This window comes from Sparus aurata, chromosome 14 (assembly GCF_900880675.1).
Source record: "Sparus aurata chromosome 14, fSpaAur1.1, whole genome shotgun sequence".
Lineage (NCBI taxonomy): Eukaryota > Metazoa > Chordata > Actinopteri > Spariformes > Sparidae > Sparus > Sparus aurata.
In genome coordinates, this window is record NC_044200.1 from 17,133,380 (window position 1) to 17,153,492 (window position 20,113).

At 40.5% G+C, this 20,113-nt stretch overlaps 1 protein-coding gene across 1 annotated transcript; it reads left to right on the forward strand.

Annotated features, from left to right (window-relative positions):
- Positions 1-7,746: 7,746 nt before the first annotated feature.
- Positions 7,747-19,919, forward strand: LOC115595197 (sortilin). Its single transcript, XM_030439361.1, has 21 exons — positions 7,747-8,028; positions 8,661-8,723; positions 9,075-9,151; positions 9,248-9,344; positions 10,388-10,555; positions 10,733-10,806; positions 11,012-11,058; positions 12,053-12,189; positions 12,302-12,385; positions 13,758-13,818; positions 15,263-15,415; positions 15,708-15,805; positions 15,896-15,995; positions 16,100-16,274; positions 16,368-16,561; positions 17,744-17,936; positions 18,025-18,138; positions 18,217-18,361; positions 18,441-18,547; positions 18,633-18,750; positions 18,859-19,919. The coding sequence occupies exons 1-21, from the start codon at positions 7,780-7,782 to the stop codon at positions 18,871-18,873; spliced, it is 2,469 nt and encodes an 822-aa protein (XP_030295221.1). The 5' UTR covers positions 7,747-7,779; the 3' UTR covers positions 18,874-19,919.
- The last annotated feature ends 194 nt before the right edge of the window (positions 19,920-20,113 follow it).

A 20,113-nucleotide genomic window follows, 5' to 3' on the forward strand; every position in this document is an offset into this window, starting at 1 on the left:
GTGAATCAAGGCAGTGTCTGTTTTGCTTACAGTCTGACAAATCAATGGTGGTTTGTCTTGTTACGTTTGACTCAACTTGGGAATGACCCTGCTTGAGGTGCTGACTAATGCCTGACCTATTTCTTGTTCGTCTCCTGATTCCCTGCTATCTCAGTCCTGAAAACCTCCTCCTACCAGTGGTCCATAGATTTTGTGCTAGCAGTGAAAACAGCAACACTCCCCCCGATGCTTCGAGCTCCCAGTCGAGGCAGACTCAGCTAACAGGACTGCTAGCTGCATGGCTAACCGAGCTAACGGCTGCTACAGTTTACAGCAGTTAGCGATTATTTCTGGTGATGTTATTAATCCACAGCAGCCGTCCCTCTGCACCGAGGCTGAAGAGGAAATGTACCCAAATTGCTTTGTGGTCACGGCGGTGAGATTTGCACGTACACACACCCACATAACACACAAGTCATCTGAGGCGAGTCATAGCGAGGTCCTTCTCGGTTTTTGACGTAATGCTCCAGCTCTCACAAAGTAGCGCTTCTTCTCATGTGCAGTTTCCCTTCCTCTAACTAGCATGTACCCGACAAAATAAAAAAAGCTATAATGACATGCTTGTGTCTCTAATTGGTTCTCGTGCATTGTTTTGGAAATTTAACATCTGGATAAGATTTGAAATGTATAAAGGACAAAAAAAAAAAAACTCCTTCTAGTTTCTGGGGTTGAAACCATGAATGTGAAGTAATAATTTCTTGCTGAATCATCCTCTTCGTCCGAATTTCTTTTTAATCATTTATCATCTCTTTCAACACTCAGAGTTGTATTCTGACCCCATATCTGGACTCTCAGTGGACACACACTCGACTTGATGTTGAATAATTTTCCAAGGTAGCAGGGTGAAACTAATGGCTGGATGTCAAGATCAACCCCGGGGGAAAACAGCTGTGCTTCCACTGATACACTAGTGTGTCTGCTCTGTTCTCACAAGTCTACAAACATGTAGCTCTCTTGTTCCTTTTACTGGCAGGCTTTGATTTGAAACCTATTATTGTAACACTTTACGGTAAGGTATGCAAAAATGCGAGGAGTTACTGAGGAATTAATGAGGAATGATCCTGGGACTACTTGACAATTAAAAATCATTAATGATTAATCATTGGATAACTGTGATTAAAGGACTGTATAACTAGATGGTGAACAGACCTGAAGATGCTTTATTAATGACTCAGCTACTTATTGGTTCATCAATATTTGCGAAGCAGCAAACTGGAGACTTTCTTTATGATTTGTTCCTGATTAACTATTGACCATAAACTAGTAATAAGTCATTAATAACTAATTATTTAACCATTAGATTTGTTGTGCCCCACAAGGTTAAGTGAAACATAATACATAGCAGTTACTAGGGAGACTCATTAATTACTAATTACTGAACTATTAGACAATAATTTCATGTATTAACGTTGCGTGAGAGGGCACAAAATAGCAACTAATGATTCAATAATACTTAATTAACAAGTCTATATGTAACTACTCAGTAATATGTTTCACTTTACGCAAAGGTACACAAGAAGAGTAACTTATGGTTAGGTAATTACTCTTTAATTAATTGGTAACAACTAAGTATTGCTTCACTTAAGCTGAACGTACGCAAAAAGAGTCACTGATGATTAAGTAATAAGTAATTAGTGAATCTACATGGTAAGTACCAACGAAATATGTTTAAAGTTACTTGGAGAGCCACAAAAAGAGTAAGTAATGATTAGGTGATTAGTAATTAATGAGTCGTTATGGGTTTCTGCGGCTCAGTGCCTGGTTCATAAACAAAAACAGCTCATTTATAACAAGATGGTCAGTATATTGGTTTACTTGTATTTAGATTATGCTCATCAAAGATTAATTAATTACCAAGCAGTTCCTGATTCATTCCTCACTCATTACTTACCGTAAAAGCTGAAAGCAGTATGGGTGAATGCATGACGTCCTCTTGTGTTCAGTCGTGCCCACTACAGATTAAAACAAGAAAGCTGTTTAGAAAATAATGAAAAAGGCGCGCAAGATGGCGGCCGAGGCGCAGGGAGAACTTTTTCACTAACAGATGGAAATGGTTTTTTTCACCCTAAAAGTGGACTTTGCTCACTCAGAACAGTTGTCGCCTGTTATTTTTGTCGCCCTTTGGTAGAATAAGCAACCGTGGAGTGACTTCGACGCTTTTTTGAACTCTACCGTCAATTTGAAATTTCAACTCATATAGGAAGAAGTGGACTTTTACACGGTAGTGGACAGCTTGATAACAATGGTGGAGAAAAGACACAGAAATCAAGGTAACAAGGCATGCAAGTCGCTTTCATTCATTGAAGATTCAACTGAAAACGACATGGAAGTTGTGAAGACGGGAGACATGCACTCTTATGCCGGCAGCTCCGAGATGGAGGTGGGCGGCGGCCCGCGCCCGGATTCGGCGCCAAGTACCCCAGTTACAAAGAAAGGCAAAATTGAACCGACACTCTCCGAACTACAAGACAACATTGTGAGGTTGGTGGCGGAAAAGATAAAAGAAAACGCCGACAGTCTTGCATTACTGATAAAGAAAAACACTGACACCATTGAGGCCCTGAAGGAGACGTCAGAGTTCCTCTATAAAGAAGTCCAAGACGTGAAAATGGTTGTTGCAACGGTCAAGCAAGCCAGCGACGTTCATCAGAAAAGAATAACGGCCGCGGAAGACAAGATAAACGACATGGAGCGCTATCACAGGAGATGGAACCTGAGGCTGTACGGTCTGCCGGAGCAGGAAGGTGAGGACGTTAAACAGCGCATGGTAGACGTCTGCAGAGCAGTCATCCCGGACGCAGGAGGAGACCTACGCTTCCACATTGATGTGAGCCATAGGATTGGAAGAAAAGAGAGCGGCAAGACTCGACCGGTGATAACAAGATTCACATGCAGATCGACGAAAGAAATGTTGTGGAAAGCTGCAAAGGACTCTGGCTTTCTCAAGGCTAAGAAATTGAAATTCGGAGAAGATCTAACTACAAAAGACAAAGAAATACGCAACAAGCTGTGGCCACAAATCGAAGAGGCACGTAAGCAGGGGAAAAAAGCATTCTTTGTAGGGGCCAAAGCCATCATTGATGGCATAGAAATTAGAGTGTGAAACAGTAATACATGTTTAACATCTAAAACAAAGAAAAAGTTAAAATGATAATACCTTGCCTTACAGGTTACTCACTACCGTTCATTTGTTATTATATATGTTCATTGAAAGTATAGTATTACTCTTAAACCAGAGATTTCGAAGATATTAGCAATGTTATGGTTAAAGATACACAGTTTAATTTAGCCCATACTTGATTGTTCAGCTTACTAATATTTGGGGGTGAAAAGGGTCATTTCCATATTGTTTTGTTTTTGTAAAACTTGGAAACTATCTAGATAACCTAGTGTTTTTTTGATTCATATGTCTTTGTCATTTTGTTCATTTAATGTGAGGGGTATTCGAGAACAGACTAAGAGGAAGGCTGTTTTTTTTGTTTTGTAAAAGCTTGAAAGCAGATTTTTATTTTCTACAAGAAACACATGCATTAGCTGCAGACTTAAATTTTTGGAAAAATCAGTGGGGTGATAATATTTGGATGGCTTATGGCAATAGTAATTCTGCTGGTGTAGCTATATTGAAAGGATCCTTTCAAGGAAAAATCCTCAAAAACATTGCTCATAACTCTGGAAGATGGTTAATTTTAGTTATTGAATTTATGAATGAAATTTTCATTCTGGGAAATATATATGGGTACAACAGCAGTCATAGAAACACAATCCTCTTTGAAGAATTTGAAGAAGAAATCACTGTCTTATTCAACTCCTTCATGAATGCTAAATTGATATTTGGAGGTGACTGGAATTGCATCAATGATCCCATAATTGACTGTCACCCACAAAGACCTTTGAGGAGCCCATGTGGAGAATTTAATAACCTATGTTTACAATTAAACTGTTGTGATATATGGAGATTAAGGAACCCATCTCAAATCCAGTTCACTTGGAATAACAAAGACTTATCAAAGAGATCCAGGATTGACTTTTGGCTTATCTCAAATGATTTAATAGATAAAGTAAAGGAAACCAAAATAGAACCTTCAATACTCACGGATCACAAAATTGTTTCGTTGACATTGTATATAAGGAACCTTCCAGTTAAAGGTAATTCTGACTACTGGAAATTAAACAATACACTTTTGTGTGATAAATCTTTCAAAGAAAAAGTCATAGAATTCATACATGATAATTGGAAGAAAGCTCAAGAAGAGAAAATATATGGCAAACACTGGGAATATACAAAATTTTTGATTCGTAACATGGCAATTAAAAGGGGAAAGGAATTGGCTAAGGAAAAAAGAACTAAACAAGAGACTATTTTAAAGGATATAATTTCTATTTATGAAAATAACACACTCTCTCAGATTGAAATCAACAGGTTAGCTGAGCTACAATCTGATTTGGACAATATATATCAAAATATGGCACGTGGTGCATTTATCCGTTCCAGACGGAAATGGATGGAACACGGTGAAAAAAATACCAAATATTTTCATAATCTAGAAAAAATAAATGCTTCTGTGAATAACATGTATAAACTCAAAGTTGATCAGCAGATCTCTGAAAACCCTCAAAAAATTTCTAAAGCTGTGGAAGAGTTTTATAAAAACTTATATTCTGAACCAAATGACATTTATAGCCCATCTCATTTTTTTTCTTCTATATATAACAAGGCACGATGCATTGACCAAACGCAGAAAAAATTTTGTGATCAAGATTTATCCCTAAGAGAAATTGAAAATAATATTAGATGCTTAAAAGGTAATAAATCCCCAGGGAACGATGGACTTACCAGCGAGTTTTATAAGGCATTCCAAGACCACATTTCTGAATTTTTATTATGTGTTTTTAAGGAGGCCATAGAAATCGGTAAGCTTCCTGCAACAATGTGCCAAGGCCTAATCACCTTGATACCTAAGCCCAATAAAGATCGACTACAGATTGAGAATTGGCGACCAATAACTTTAATTAACAATGACGCAAAATTATTGTCTCACATCTTTGCAGAAAGATTAAAATTTTGTTTAGACACACTTATAGACGATGGTCAGTCTGGATTTATGCAAGGCAGACACATAAGCAACAATATTCGTCTGATCTTAGATTTGATTGACTACAATGAATACATCGCAGACAACAGTTATATATTATTCATAGACATATATAAAGCTTTTGACACTGTAAAGCATGAGTTCTTATCGGAGGTGTTAGATTTTTTTGGGTTTGGTCAGTACTTTAAAAGGGCAATACAAACTTTATATAGTGAGTGCAACAGCTCAGTTAAACTTCCATGGGGGACCACTCACAGGTTCAACATCTCTCGGGGTATAAAACAAGGAGATCCAGCAGCCCCTTTCTTGTTTCTTTTGGTCATGCAAACAATGGCCCTACATATATATAATGATTCCTTTCAAGGTATTCAAATTTTAGGTAAAGAAATTAAATGTTGCCAGCTGGCTGATGATACTGCTATCTTTTTAAAGAACGAAATGCAGATTAAGAAAATCATAAATTGTCTTAATCTGTTCTCTAAAGTGACAGGTCTAAGTCTAAACATTAAAAAGTGCACTCTTTTTCCTCTTAAAGATGGCAATATTCAATCAGAAGAAATTGAAGGTATTCCTGTTAAAGAGGAAGTAACATATTTAGGAATAAATATTTGTAAAAATCAAACAAACAGAATAGAATCAAACTTCCAAGCCCTTATTCCAAAAATTAAAAATAAATTTAACATGTGGCTCATGAGGGATTTATCACTCAAAGGTCGGGTACTTTTGTCCAAAACTGAAGGTTTATCACGTCTTGTTTATCCAGCGAAAGTATTAGATGTACCCAAATCAATTGAAAAACAAATAGATTCTACCTTATTCAACTTTCTATGGAGAAACAAGTCTCACTACCTAAAGAGGAGTGTGTTATGTAATTCAGACTGTCAAGGAGGATTAAATATGCTGGACTTTCATTCATCTAACATAGTCTTTAAGGTAAACTGGATTAAACATTACATCCAAAATAAAGATAAATTATGGTACTTATTTCCCAATCTTATTTTTGAAAAAATAGGTGGTATAGAATTTCTTCTCAAATGTGACTTTGACATAAATAAACTCCCGATTCGGCTATCTAATTTTCACAGGCAGGCGCTTTTATATTGGCTTCTTATATACAAACATAATTTCTCTCCCCACAAACACTTAATTTGGAACAATAAAAACATCAGATATAAAAACAAATCAATCTTTTTTGATAACTGGGTAAAAAACAAGATTCTGTTCATATCACAATTGCTCAATGAGAATGGTCAATTACTTTCATACGCAGAATTTTTAAAGACCTTTGGTATTCCAATACCGGCACGAGAATATTGTATAGTGTTTGATGCGATACCAACATGCTTCTTAAGACTATTACAAGGCAGCATTGTGTTTACTGAACAACCAATTTGGAAGACTGATATCCTGCTGAATGGCATCAATATTAAAGATAAAAAATGCAATAATAAATTGTTTAGACATATGTTGCAATGCTCTATTAATTCTCATGCCAAAAGTTATTGGAATGGTCTTTTGGATGGAATTAATTGGAAATTGGTATGGACTTACTATAAAAAATATTTGATCAACAATAAGGTGAAAGATGTTCATTATAAAATGATACACCTAATTTACCCAACGAACCATTTTCTCAAAAAATACAGACCTGATCTCTCTGATTCCTGTGTATTCTGTAAAGCTGAGACAGAAACGATTGTACATTTATTTTTTGATTGTATCTATGTAAAGTTCTTCTGGATTGATGTTGAAAATATGTTTGAATTGCTATGTGGAATTAAGATCAGCCTGCAAAAAAGGGATGTTATTTTTCACTTTGGAGAAAAAGTTATGGACCAAAGTCATGTATTTTTGTTAAACCTTTTTATATCACTTGGACGATTTTATGTACATAAATGCAAATGGACTGAAAGAAAACCCAATATACACCAATTTAAAAATGAAATGAGGATATACTTTGATGCACTATCAGGACTAACGAACAGAAAGGCCATCCGGACTGTAGCTCTCTACAGAGCCTTAAGATCCTCTTTGTGAATTTTTATTTATCCACTATATCTTCTCCACAAAGCCTTTGGATCCTCTAATTGAGTCGAATATATGTACCCCATGTTCACTATTGTATGTTTGTCATTGGTGATGAATTTAAATTAAAAAAAAATAAATAAATAAAAAAAAAAACAGATTAAAACAAGGTGGACATCCATTCTGTCGTGCTGCATTCACGCCTCCCTCCAATTCTCAGAACACCACAACTTCCCATTTTGCACTCTTTTTTTCCTCCGTCTTTCACAATTCAAACATTTCCTGACGACATCGAATGCATCACAAATTAACTGAGTCCTTGCACTGGTCGCAGCTGGCCACAAGGTGCGTCTCCATCAGACACACTGGGAGTGCTGAGCCCTCCCAGCGGCTCAGGTCACCTGGATGCGGGCAGAGAGCACCTGCTGGCGGAGGACGCACCCCCCTCCTCCCCCTCCTCCCTCCTCACGCAGCACTTTTTATGTTAATGACCCGTCCAAAGCACGTCCCACCCCCACTTGGCTGCACAGCGCAACACTAATAAGAGAGTCAGTTTTGGCAGGCATTTCGGTCACTGGTACTTATTTAAGTGAAGTACCCCAATCATTTTTACGCATCGGATATGTTCTGGAGACTCGTGGTCCTGGGTGGGGTGTGCGTCCTTCTCCTGGGTGCTGAAGGCAGGAGCGGCGGGGGGAGGACGGTGACTTTCCACCGCACTCAGCGGGATGGGAGCCAGGGCCAGGCGCGCACACGCCCCAGGAGGGACACCAGCGGCGCCTTCAGGCCCTCTCACGGTCCCCCCTTCACCTCCTGCCGGACCCCCCTCACCCCCGCCGAGCACGAGGTCCTGGATGACAACACGCATGAGGTGAGGTGTGTTTGAGTTGTTGTGGCGCATGTTGAATCAATCTGTGAACTCCTTCATGTCATGTGTTTCCTGCTTTATTGGCTTTGTTGCATTGTTTGCAGGATGTTTGTTTAAAGTCACACCAAACAAGTGAGAAAATGATTTCAAGCATTTTTCTGAAGTGTATTACCATCTGGAAAACAGTGTTACTTGATCATTTCAGGAAGCAGAAATTGTTGTTGTATAATCAGTTTAGTTTCGGAGAGGGAGAAATTCAAACTCAAATTTGAATTCAAATTCAAATTATAATATTCACAATATCAACAAGGTAATAATAAACAATCAGACATATTTATTTATTCCATAACTGAATAAAGAAGCTGTTTTTGAAAGAGGTGGCAGGGTCCGCCACATATGAACAAAGTAAATCAGGATGAAATTGTCCTTTAAGGTCCGTTTGTCTATTCAGATAATTCAGTTCAGACAACAAAGCAAGTTTGTTTATGCGTAAAACATCAGTCAGTGAAGCTCTTTCTCCCTTGATTAAAGTTTATTCCCTAAAACTGCGTAGTGCACCTTTAATTAGTTTAGTTGTTTAACTTTGAGAAGTGATTCTGTCATATTATTGAGTATCTCTTCTCTCTTTCCACTAGACAGGGTTCAACGGTGACGACGGCTCCTATGTGATCCTCACGTGGGTGGGCGATGGTACAGGAGTGAGTATCTCAGCATTTTTACAGTATCGCAACTGTTTTTTTTTTGTCTGAAATATATGATTTTAAATTTATCTGCTGACCATTTTCACGATTTATCGGTTAGAAAATGTCAAAAAGATGTGAAAAATGCTCCAAAACCAAGAGGACTCTTCATTTATCAGCACAAATGAAAGCAAAGAAAAAGCAAGACATCGTCATGTTTAAGAAGCTGGACAGTTTTACTTTTCATTTCATAGAATATCGTGTTTTTAACTTTCTAAATCTCTGGGGTGATAAATACAGACCCTTAAAATTGAGTAAGCCAGATTCAAATGTCTTTCATCATGTCAAATGTTTCACAACGTTTCCTAGGTCGTCCTTGTGCTCTCAACATTTAGCGCTCCCATAGATACTTTCCTTGAGGGAGGCTCCTCACGGCTTTATCGAAGGTGAGTTATAATCTGAGAATGCAGCGTAACATGGGCAACACGCCCAACATGCACTTAAAATCTGCACTTTCTATCTGTCTTTATTTCTGTCATCAGTACGGATTACGGAAAATCCTTCCATGACATCTCCCAGCGGATCAACAACACCTTCATAAAGGAGGAGTTTGGAGTCAGTGTTGGACCGGGGAGCTCTGTGAGTCGACAGCCGGCCAGTTAGAGTTTCAGTTTTGGGAACTGTGTTGCATGTTGTTGCTACACGGGGAGGATTGTGTGATGTTGCCTCAGTAAAGTGTGAAGACATCTCGCATCAGCTGCAAACCACCGTTTTTGCCCTTGTCTTCACAGCGTTGTGGCTGATGTGTTAAAAAAACAGAAATGCGTTGACATTTTGACACCATCATGAAATTGCGAATATTTTTTCCCCTCATTTTTTCTGCATGCTTGTGAAATTATGAAAAATTGTCACCTATTTGAGGATGACAGCAATGTAGAAAGATATTTTACAGATTGTTTACAACATTTTTTTTGTATTTCTTAAAATATTTTCTTCTTTTTAACTTAACTGTTTATTTACCTGTCAGGGTCCGTGCCATCTCTCCATCACCGCTCTGCTTTTATTTGACTTTAAAGGTGCAATATGTAAAATTCTTAGTTGAGAAAATTCAAACATCAACTAAAATTATCATCAGAATGTGAAGACATACAAACAAAAAGGTTAACTAATGATTCAGTAATTAGTAGTTAATGAGTCTACTTAGTAACAAGTCAGTATTATGTTTGACTTTACTTGAGGGGCACAAAAAGAGTAACTAATGATTAATTGATAAGTAACTTATGAGTCTATGTTTTGTTTCAATTTATTTGAAGCTACACTATAAGAGCAGGTAATGATTAACTGATTTTTTATAAATGAGTCTGCTTGGTAGCTTCACAGTATTATGTTTTACTTTTTCATTCTTTTTCAACACAATTGTTTGTATGTTATGACATCTATTTATTCTGTTTCATAGATATCAATCGAAGTTAGCATGCTAACCAGCTAGCCCCAGCCCATGCCGGCCCAATGCTCCTTTGCCAGTGGTGGAAAAACACCAACGCTCCCCAAGTGTTTCAAGCTCCCATTCCAAACCGCTAACTGCATGGCTAACTGAGCTGGCTTGCTAACAGTTAGCAGTAGTTAGCGATCACTCATGCGATATGTGGCCAGTACTTACACACTGCGCCTTTAATTGACAGGTGATATTGACAGCGGACGTACCGGTGGTGGACAACCCAGGCGGGATCATCTTCACGTCCACGGATGCCGGCGCCACCTTCAGGTTCATCCAGCTGCCCTTCCACCTGGCTCAGCCAATCACATACCACTTCCTCAACCCCGACTACCTCGTGGCCCTCAGCATCGATGTGAGTCACGCAGCTGACCGCCATTCTTTCGGCCCTTTAAATTATCTCTCTCTTCCTTCTTTTATTTTGATTCGCAAGGCTCTCCCACTGAAACTCCCCTCGGTGTAGCATTAGCACACATCAAGCACACACCTTAAAGTAAAGGTAAACACACCTCTGTTCCCTCCTGACTTGCAGGGCGGTCTGTGGCTCTCTCTGGACTTTGGCGCCAAGTGGACAAAAGTTCATGATGGAGTGCATTCTTTCTCATGGTGAGGATAAACAGAAAACAAAACCGCACACCAAATCCCGGTGTGGCTAAATGGAAGCACATGTTAAATGAACCACATATACAATAGTTAAGTTTTACTTGAATATGTCCCAATTTAGTTTCATTTGCTTTCAATTTTGCTTTCAAAGTTGTGACAATGTTTTGTGGTTGTGGCATGTTTCCTGTACTTCTTCTCTCTCCATCAGGGGGGCCGGCATCAATCTGTTCTTCAGCTACAGTCGAGTAGACACAGGTAAGACTCTGAGGGAAATACACTTATTATACCAAAGAGTGTAAAAAAAAAAGCCGTGGCCAGTGATTTGATCTGATTTAAACACAACCCTCGGAAACCAGACAGACTGTAATAATGTTTATAAGTAATATTGTTTTGTTGGAAAAAAGTTGAATATGACCTTTAATATAATCTTTATTGTCCAGAACACTGACATCCTTTCTGCAGTAAGGCAGCATGAAAACAATTTAAAAAGTACATTAGTAATGCCATGATATTTTGTGGGGAATCATTGGTAGTTAATATAGTAGCTATATTTGTATTTATCACACATGGAATTAATGATTAAAGGTTGTTGCAGCTCATTTTTGGACACCCAGGATCCCCTCTGCTTCCATCCTTGAGACCCTTGACAATTTGTGAATTTTAGACAAAAAAAAAAAATCTAGAAAAGTGCTTGATTTGAAAGATTTTGTGGAAAAATAGAATAAAGTGATATGTTTTTTAACATTAGTGAATAGGCTTCGTTCCGCCATCTGAACATGTTCACAGATTCAACCTCTCGCTTTTCAATTGTTGAGGAGCTAACATGAGTTTTAGATGCACCTTAAAGTCATATATTTACATTTTTTCTTCATAAACACTGGAGCAAAATAATAATGTATTTTGACTCATTGTGAGGTGAGAACAAAAAAATCGAATATATGACCAAAAAAGTTAGATAGTGCATCTTTCAGGCCTTCTAATTCAAGAATCAGCTTTAAATAATTGTATTAGTTCAGCCATAAAAATCCCAAATTTACCGCAATAGACCCTCAGTCCAGATGAGGAAACACTCAGGAGGGGAAGGAACACTTCCCCTCCTGAGGTACTTCCCAAAACTCCCCCTTCCCAGCCTTTGAACGTGTTGATGGAAAGTGATCTCAAAGTTTTCTTTGAAATCAGCAGCCGGATCTTATCGCAGCACTGTACCAGCATTATTAACTTGTGTGATGACTCATTCTTGTCTCCACAGTTGACGCCGAGGAGCGAGGTGACTTAGTGCTGAAGAGGACAAAGGATCTGGGGAAGACGTTCACCACCATCCACGAGGACATCTTCAGCTTCGGCTACATCGGAGCCTTTCTCTTCTTCTCTGTGATGGAAGATCCGGTAAGATGTAGCTCCAGACGAGTATCTAGATAACACAACGTACTCGCGAGCAGTCGAATCACATTGAAGATCACTGAGTGTTGACACAGCGATGCTCCCGTGTTGCTCCCAGAGATCCCCTCGTGTCATGTACTTCTCGTCGGACCAAGGAGACACCTTCAGTCAGGCGCTGCTGCCTTCTGCCTCCACTGAGCAGGTGAGAAGCACAATCAGATACTGTCTTGGTCTTATTTCGATGGTGGAGTTCCCATAACACGCATTTTGCCCAAAGTACGTAGACCCATTAGCCTTAGAAATGACTTTCCAAGGTTCTGTTAGGTCACTTCAGCTCGTTGTTGTCTGCATTTCCATCACAGTCCAAACACCTATGAGATTGGGCGAAAAAAACAAACTGGTTTGCAGCTGCAGATTTCTTAAAAATGGTGGCTGAAATAACTCGGCCAATCAGAAACTTTTGGCCCTGTAAGCTGAGGATACACTGCTTTTGTAAAATTCTACCCGAGGAGCGGGAACTTTCGTTGGGTCAAGATGAAGGCCCCGGAGCTTAATCTACACCCTGATCCCTGTGGCGGAAATGCAATGAGTTCTTCCAAAGATTACTAGTCAACTGGACGGGAGTTGCAGGCTTTTAAACCCTGTGTGGGAGTGTCCTTACAGAGTCGATAAGGACACATCTGAGCTCCGTGTCGTTAATAATAACTATATAGATAGCCAGTCTTCCTGCTGATGCTCTTGTTTGCTTATGCAGGTACTGCAGAGGCATCTGTTTTACATTGAGACTGTTTCATAACCAGTTCAAACTTCCCTTTAATCTGTTTACCACAATATTTGTTAAAATCACGTAGTTTCAAATATTGCAAAGCACCAAAAGCTGACATTGCGTTGTTGGTTTTCTACTTCTTCTTTCCCTATCCGTCTTTGATCACATAGTTCACATAGCACATAGATTTCTATCTAAATTCCTGCCATCTTCAGACATTTCTTTTCTTTAAGCCACATGTTCTGATTAATTACCACTCGTTATGTAAGCACTCTCTCCCTTTTGTTTTCACTGGTGAGCTACGCCCTGCCCTACTACAGGAGACGTTTGTATGATCATCTCCTTTGTGAGGTTTCTCTGTCTGCCATCAGGGTTTTGGCGCTGGTAGTAATCCCTGCGCTGCCGCAGGAAATTATACAATAATTACATCCTTTGTTACACAATTCTGTCACCGTTTGACCCGGGGACAGGAAAGTTTTACAACTCTCCTGTGGAGTCCGTCAGTTTTCACACGTGCTTCAGTCAGTTTTCTCAAGAAAAGCAAACAATGGCAACATTTCCTATTTTTTGCACCACCGACCAAACACACATCTGGTCCGCCTTAACACCCACAAACACAGACACACACACCCACCCACTACATCTTGCTGACAGCACAAACACACACTCTCTCTCACGGCGATTAGACAACGCTTAGATCAAATTAGTCATCACAAAGCTGTTTTTATATTTGCAGATTTCCCACCCGCATGTCGTCTCTCATCATTTCTGTGTGTGTGTGTGTGTGTGTGTGTGTGTGTGTTTACAGTTCTACTCCATCCTGGATGGAGATGAAGACATGCTCTTCATGCACGTGGACAACCCAGGAGGTAACGGACAAGAAAAAAAAAAAGTATTCACACACCTGAAGCAGAAAAAAAAACGTTCTTGACACACACATATTGGGCGAATGTTGCGAGGACAGCATGAGAGAATTTATAGCTCCCTCAGCCGCTTTTGTTGTAATGGAAAAAAAAAAAGAAAAAAAAGCTCAACGGCGAAGAAGGCCGGACTGGTTTCACAAGTTCTTGGCATTGCTGACAAATCATTCCATCGGAGTGGGTGTGTGTTTGTGCATTCGAGTTCAGCTGTCCAGGCTTTGTTCCTTTTCTTCCTCCCTCCCCCTCCTCTTCTCTCACTCTCATTCACACTTATTTCTGTTTCGCTTGATTATTGTACGTCTGCTTCACTGTCAAGTGCTCCGGTTGGTGCCGTATGGGGTGAGCCGATGGGACTTTTGTACTGATGAGATAAACAGAGGGAGGTATGGGGGCCAAGGGGGCTTTATCTTTTGTTTGCTGGAGGGAGGGAGATTTAGTTTACACTGCTAAAAGCTGACAAACATATCTTGGGATCAGGGTGTAACACAAGCACACACACACACATATACACACACTGGAAAAGGTGTCCACCACCTCCCTCAGCTGTGGCTCGTCCTTCGTGGCTTTAGCTGACACGTGTGCGAGCTTCAGCACCGTTGAGTTATGATTGATGGTGACCTGTTGTTGTGGTGATGCTGATGTTTAAAGGTTTGCGTCAGCTGTTCCCAGGTGCCGAGGCCCTTTGAAGCCGACGGCACATGTTGTGTTTGACGTCAGGAGAGCTACGAAGACTAGCCGGGATGGCGAAATTGAGTCATCGATAACAAAAGTCAAAATTCCCGGTTTCTAGCTTCTTCAATATATTAAAAAAAACAACAGTTTTTTCTTCACTCCTCTGTGACAGTAAAGTGAATATCTCTGACAAACAAGACATTTGAGGGCATCGCTGTGAGCTCTGGGAAACTTCGATCAACATTTTCCATCATTTTCTAGATAAGACTTATGAGTTAACTGAGAAAATATTCGACAGATTAAAAGAAAAAATAAATAATTGTCAGCTGCAGATGTGAACATCAGTAACAGTCACAAGAATCAATCGATGAGAGCCTTCCAGCCTGTTTGATTTGTTTAGAAATCTGCTTAAAGTCAAACAAAAGTTTTTAGATTGTATCATATGGCAGCTGATAAAAGGAATGTCAAGACCAAAAAAAGCCAAATCACATTCCGGAGCTGTTTTGTAGAATAAAAGGAAGAAAACTTGAGTAGCTACATCCTCTTTGATACAGGAAGTAATGTGGTCTGCTTCTAACATGAAATAGACTGAGATATCACTGTTAATATCTGGTGACTGGATGCTACAACATCCTTTAATCCATTTCCATCGTTGTACTTCCGCTAAATAACAAAGTAAGCTACCGGCTAACTCTCTTATTTTCGTTCCGTGTCACGGCAGACACCTTCTTCGGGACCATGTACACGTCAGACGACCGCGGCATCCTGTTCTCCAAATCGCTGGAGCGCCACCTGTTTGACGGGCACAGGAAGAGCGACTTCACCAACATAACCTCCCTGAGAGGAGTCTACCTCACTAACAAGCTGGACGACGGTAGGCTTCCCAACCTTTACTTCTTTATGTGTGTCACTATCTCACATGCGTAATATAAATATATATTGTTATATATTTGTTGTAGAATATTTACACTCCAGTCAGGAAAGCAGAAATACAGTTGCTAAAGCTGTAGCAGCGTTATTTTAGATCACACTATCTTGCTCGTTATGACCTGCCCTGCTCTGCCTCTGATTGGCTTTACAGTACATTTATTACTGAATACTTCTACTACTGCAGCTACTCTTATTTTGCTAAAATGCTGATGAATAAATGTCGTGTTTGGCTGCAGATGGACGCATACGATCCGTCATTTCCTTCAACAGAGGGGGGACGTGGAGGCAACTCAGCAAGCCTGAGAACGTGGACTGCGGCAAGCAGTTCCAGAGGGTGTGTTCAAATCCCGGTCGGCACATTTCATACTTCATAATCTACGAGCTCGTCACTAAAACATTATGTCCGTGCGCGTTTTGTCATCAGTGCAACCTTCATATTCACGGAGAGCACAGTCGCAACAACCGCATCGTCCCCATGCTGGCTCTGTCTGAACCGACGGCTGTGGGACTGGTTATCGCTCACGGTGATTAATCAGTGCACCCATATTTATTTTCAAGATTTTGCAACTTTAAACAGTCTTAAATCGAATGTAACATTAACTTGAAGATGTGTTTTGATGACCTCCAGGTACTGTGGGTGACTCCCTGTCGTCGTCGCAGCACCCAGACGTGTTTGTCTCCTCAGACGGGGGTTATAACTGGAGGGGGACACTGAGGGGCCCTCACCACTACAGCATACTGGACTCTGGGGGTCTGATCGTGGCCGTGGAAGCCCAGCGTGAGGGACAAGTCAAGACCATCAAGTACTGAGTGGATATCTTTGTATATACTTTGTATTTTTTCTCTCCTTTGCACCAACTTCCTTCACGCTCCTGCTGCAAACTTCCTGTCCCCAGGTTCTCCACAGACGAGGGCCGGTGCTGGAAGTCGTACAACTTCACCGAGCAGCCCTTCTTCTTCGCGGGCCTGGCGTCCGAGCCGGGGACCAAGGCCATGAACGTCAGCGTGTGGGGCTTCCGGCCCGAAGAAGACGGCCAGCCCATGTGGGTGGCTGTCACTATCGACTTCCAGAGCCTCATTACAAGAGAGTGTGAGTCGAGACGATATGAAACTACGCCTTAATGTGACATGTTGCCACCTGGTGCGATAGGTTGTAACCCTACGGCAGTTACGCCTTGCAGAAACTTGAACAAGCGTTAACCGGGACTTTCCATTGCTGTTAACCACCTATAATTATTCTTTGGCACCATGTTCCTCTTTTCTAATTTCAATGACATGTTACAAACCAGCTCACGTAGACAGCATCCGGCGCTTTTCTTTGCTAGACTGCTGCTGGACGCCCCGTTAATACAAAATAAACTTTTTTTTCGACCGCAGTAAACATGTTGTTTCTTTAAGGCTTAATGCCAGCAAATGTGGATTAAAGCAGAACATTCCCTTGGATAAAAAAATCATGTCGTGGATTTTAGGAATAATTAGATCTGTCTTTTTTAAATACGACTTTTGGACAATCCCATACAGCCACGTCTGAAAGGGGGACTCGGCTTGAAAAAGTGATGTCAGGATTTAACAGTCGGTTGGTTAGAGGAGGTTAAAAACAGGTTATATCATTTCATTTTGCCGTATTTAATTACACAGAGCCCAGACTTTTTTCCTTGAAGCCTAATTGAGGGCCACGAGAATGAAGCAAACACCCGTTGTATCATATTGTGAGAATGAAAAACGGAACTAAAGTCCCAAATTCCCTTAGTTGACTGATAAAAAATACCCCTCTGATAATGGAACGTGACAAATAACAAGTGATTCTTTAAATATATACTTTTACCTTACAACAAACAGATCCATTTTTATGCATTTTGCTTGAAAACATCTGGTTTCGGCACCAAATGGCGGCTCGACTTCAGCCCCCACTTTGGGCAGCCCTGATACAGAGAAACATCTAACATTTAAACCCAGTGCTTCTGGGACTTTTAATATTCTTTCTGCTCGGTTTGGATGTAAAATGACGGTTGATGTTTTGTGTTTGCAGTACTAATGTTTGTTGTGATGTGACGGCACATTTGCCTCAACTATCCGATTGGCGGCAGCCTTGACTACACCTGGAAGTAAATGGAAATGGATTTTGGTTGCATCTCTCTATGAAAAATGTCCATTAAACCCATTTGATGATGTTTCTCAGTGGACTAAAACTTTTGGTTTCATTTTATCTGCCATTTTCGAAATGAGTGTCACTGACGGCTGCATCCTGTGTCGGCATCATCTCCTTCCTCAGGTGACGAGCAGGACTATGAACAGTGGCTGGCTCACTCCACAGACGGAGGAGGCTCGGAGAGAAACGGCTGCGTCCTGGGCCTCAAAGAGACGTACCGGAGGCTGAAGAAACAATCCGTGTGCAGGAATGGGAAGAGCTTCGTGGTGAGCAAGAAGCAAAGCCCCTGCCTGTGCACCAGAGACGACTACTTATGGTACGTCGCTCAGTTTGTTTTTATTGTAGGTTGAGCTTGTGTGGGAGCGTGTCGGTGAAAAGCCCTGACCTTTTTTCCTCTCCAACAGCGACTACGGTTACTATCCTCACGTGAACACCTCGGAGTGTGTGAGGGAACCGAGCGCCAACAAAACCCTGGAGCCCTGTCTGGAGGGAGAGGAGGACGAGCTGCTCACAGCGGGGTAATAACAGTCGCTCCTTCTTTAATAATGAAAACACACCTCTTTTAGACGCTCACACACTTCTGACTGCATCTGCAGGTACCGGAAGGTCGCCAGCGACAGGTGTGAGGGGGGGTTCAGCCCTCAGCTGGCGGTGCAGACCGTCATCAGGCCCTGCGGCGTGAACACCAGCCCCGCTCCATCTGCCAGGTCCTTGTCTCCGATCACAGACTTCGACACACCGGTGAGCAGATTTGTCGCGCCCCTTTAATCGTTTGCGTTTAGATTTTGGCTTTATAACGGCGGCTCTGTGTGTTTCCCAGCGCGAGAGGCTGGTGCTGATCCTGGTGTGCGCGGGGGCAGGCGTCGTCGTCCTGATAGCCGTCATTTCCGCCATCTTTGCCGTCAGGAGGGTGGTGTACAGGAACAGGTGAGCCGGACACACATGCACACCTGCACACATCTCTCACACACACGTGCAGCTGATCTCTGTGGTGTAACGTCGCCCTCTGCAGGACACCAGTGTACCGCTTCTCCAACCTCCGGATCCAGGATGATGAGAATGGCGTCACACCCGATCTCGAAAGCGCCACCAGCAGCAACGGCACGGCCTGCCAGCAGGACTCAGATGACGTGAGACACATTCTCAACTATTTCACTATATTTATCTTGTTTTGAGCCCATGAAAACTGTGATTTCTGCACGCTCGCTGACACGTTTTCTTCTTTTTTTTTTCTGCAGGATCTTATTGAATGACACATGACACATTTTAATGGATGTAATAAAGATTCATGGTCGGAAGCAGCCCTGAAAAAAGACTTTGTTGGACTTATCTCTGATGTTTGGACCGGAGCACTCACGAGGATCTGAACGACAAGCATGAAAATGTATTAATTTATTGAGCTGACTGTCATTTCATTGCTTTGCTTTGCTTTTATGTGTACAGTATTTTTTTTTTATTTTTTTTGAATTATTGTTATTTTAGTTTTACTCTGTGTTGCAGCACTTTTTTTTACTCTCTGTCCAATGTGAAAAACAAACGAGACAAATTCAGAAAATGTGCATTTTTAAAAACAACAAAAAACAAAATACAGCATTTTATTCTCACGTGTTCTTTGTACTGTGTGTGTTCGGGTTAAGTTAAATGCACAATAAACGTTTTATAGCATCTGTCCACCAGAGGGCGCTGGCGGTGCTGTCACGTGTCTAATCTGCCTCGATTTAAACAGAGAAGAAGAAAAATGAGGAAGTCGGTGCGAGTGTAACGAAGATATGTTATTGAGAAGATGTATTACTCCTGAAAAAAAAAATCACCACCACTACTACTACTACCACCACCACAATGGTCGTATCAGAACTGTGTTATATGGTTGAATATGACATGGCACTTGAGTCTCAGGTTAAAAAAAGAAATTAAATGGGCTTAAACATGTAGAGATCATTGTTTTAAGAACCAAATATTAGTAATAACCTTTTCCTTCATTGTCATTTTTAGAGTGTAAGAGTGTAAGAAAATTTTACATTTCAGAAGCATTTCATGGGATTATTTTGGATGACACAGTGATGACACAGAGTTAAAATGTATGTTGTATTGATAATAATAATAATAATGAAATTGTTGTTTATAATAACTGTTTTCTGTGAATCTGCTTTTGAAACATGTTAATTTGTATAATATGTGGTCATGTATTTATAATTTTGAGAGCCTACATTGCAACATTTTACACTGTGAACTGTGATTTTTTGTTGTATTAGTGATACAAACTACAAAACTAATTAAATAAAAGCTGAAATCACCCCTTTCCCCTCCTGTTTAATGAATGAGATATTGCTGTCAAGGAAGTGTTGTTTTCATCATCTTTGTGTTACTGTCATTGTATTTATTAATGTTTTTGCAAATGTTGAATATATTCTTGTTGATTTCAACTGAGAACATGGGGATTTTATCTTTTAATGGCGGACAACCTCGGCTGAAAATAAATATTTATTGAAAGAA

Coding starts and splice junctions, on each gene's coding strand:
- LOC115595197 (XM_030439361.1), top strand. CDS start 7,780: ATGTTCTGGAGACTCGTGGTCCTGGGTGGGGTGTGCGTCCTTCTCCTG. Junction 8,724..9,074: donor GGGTGGGCGATGGTACAGGA/GTGAGTATCTCA, acceptor AACGTTTCCTAG/GTCGTCCTTGTGCTCTCAAC. Junction 15,996..16,099: donor GGGACTGGTTATCGCTCACG/GTGATTAATCAG, acceptor GATGACCTCCAG/GTACTGTGGGTGACTCCCTG.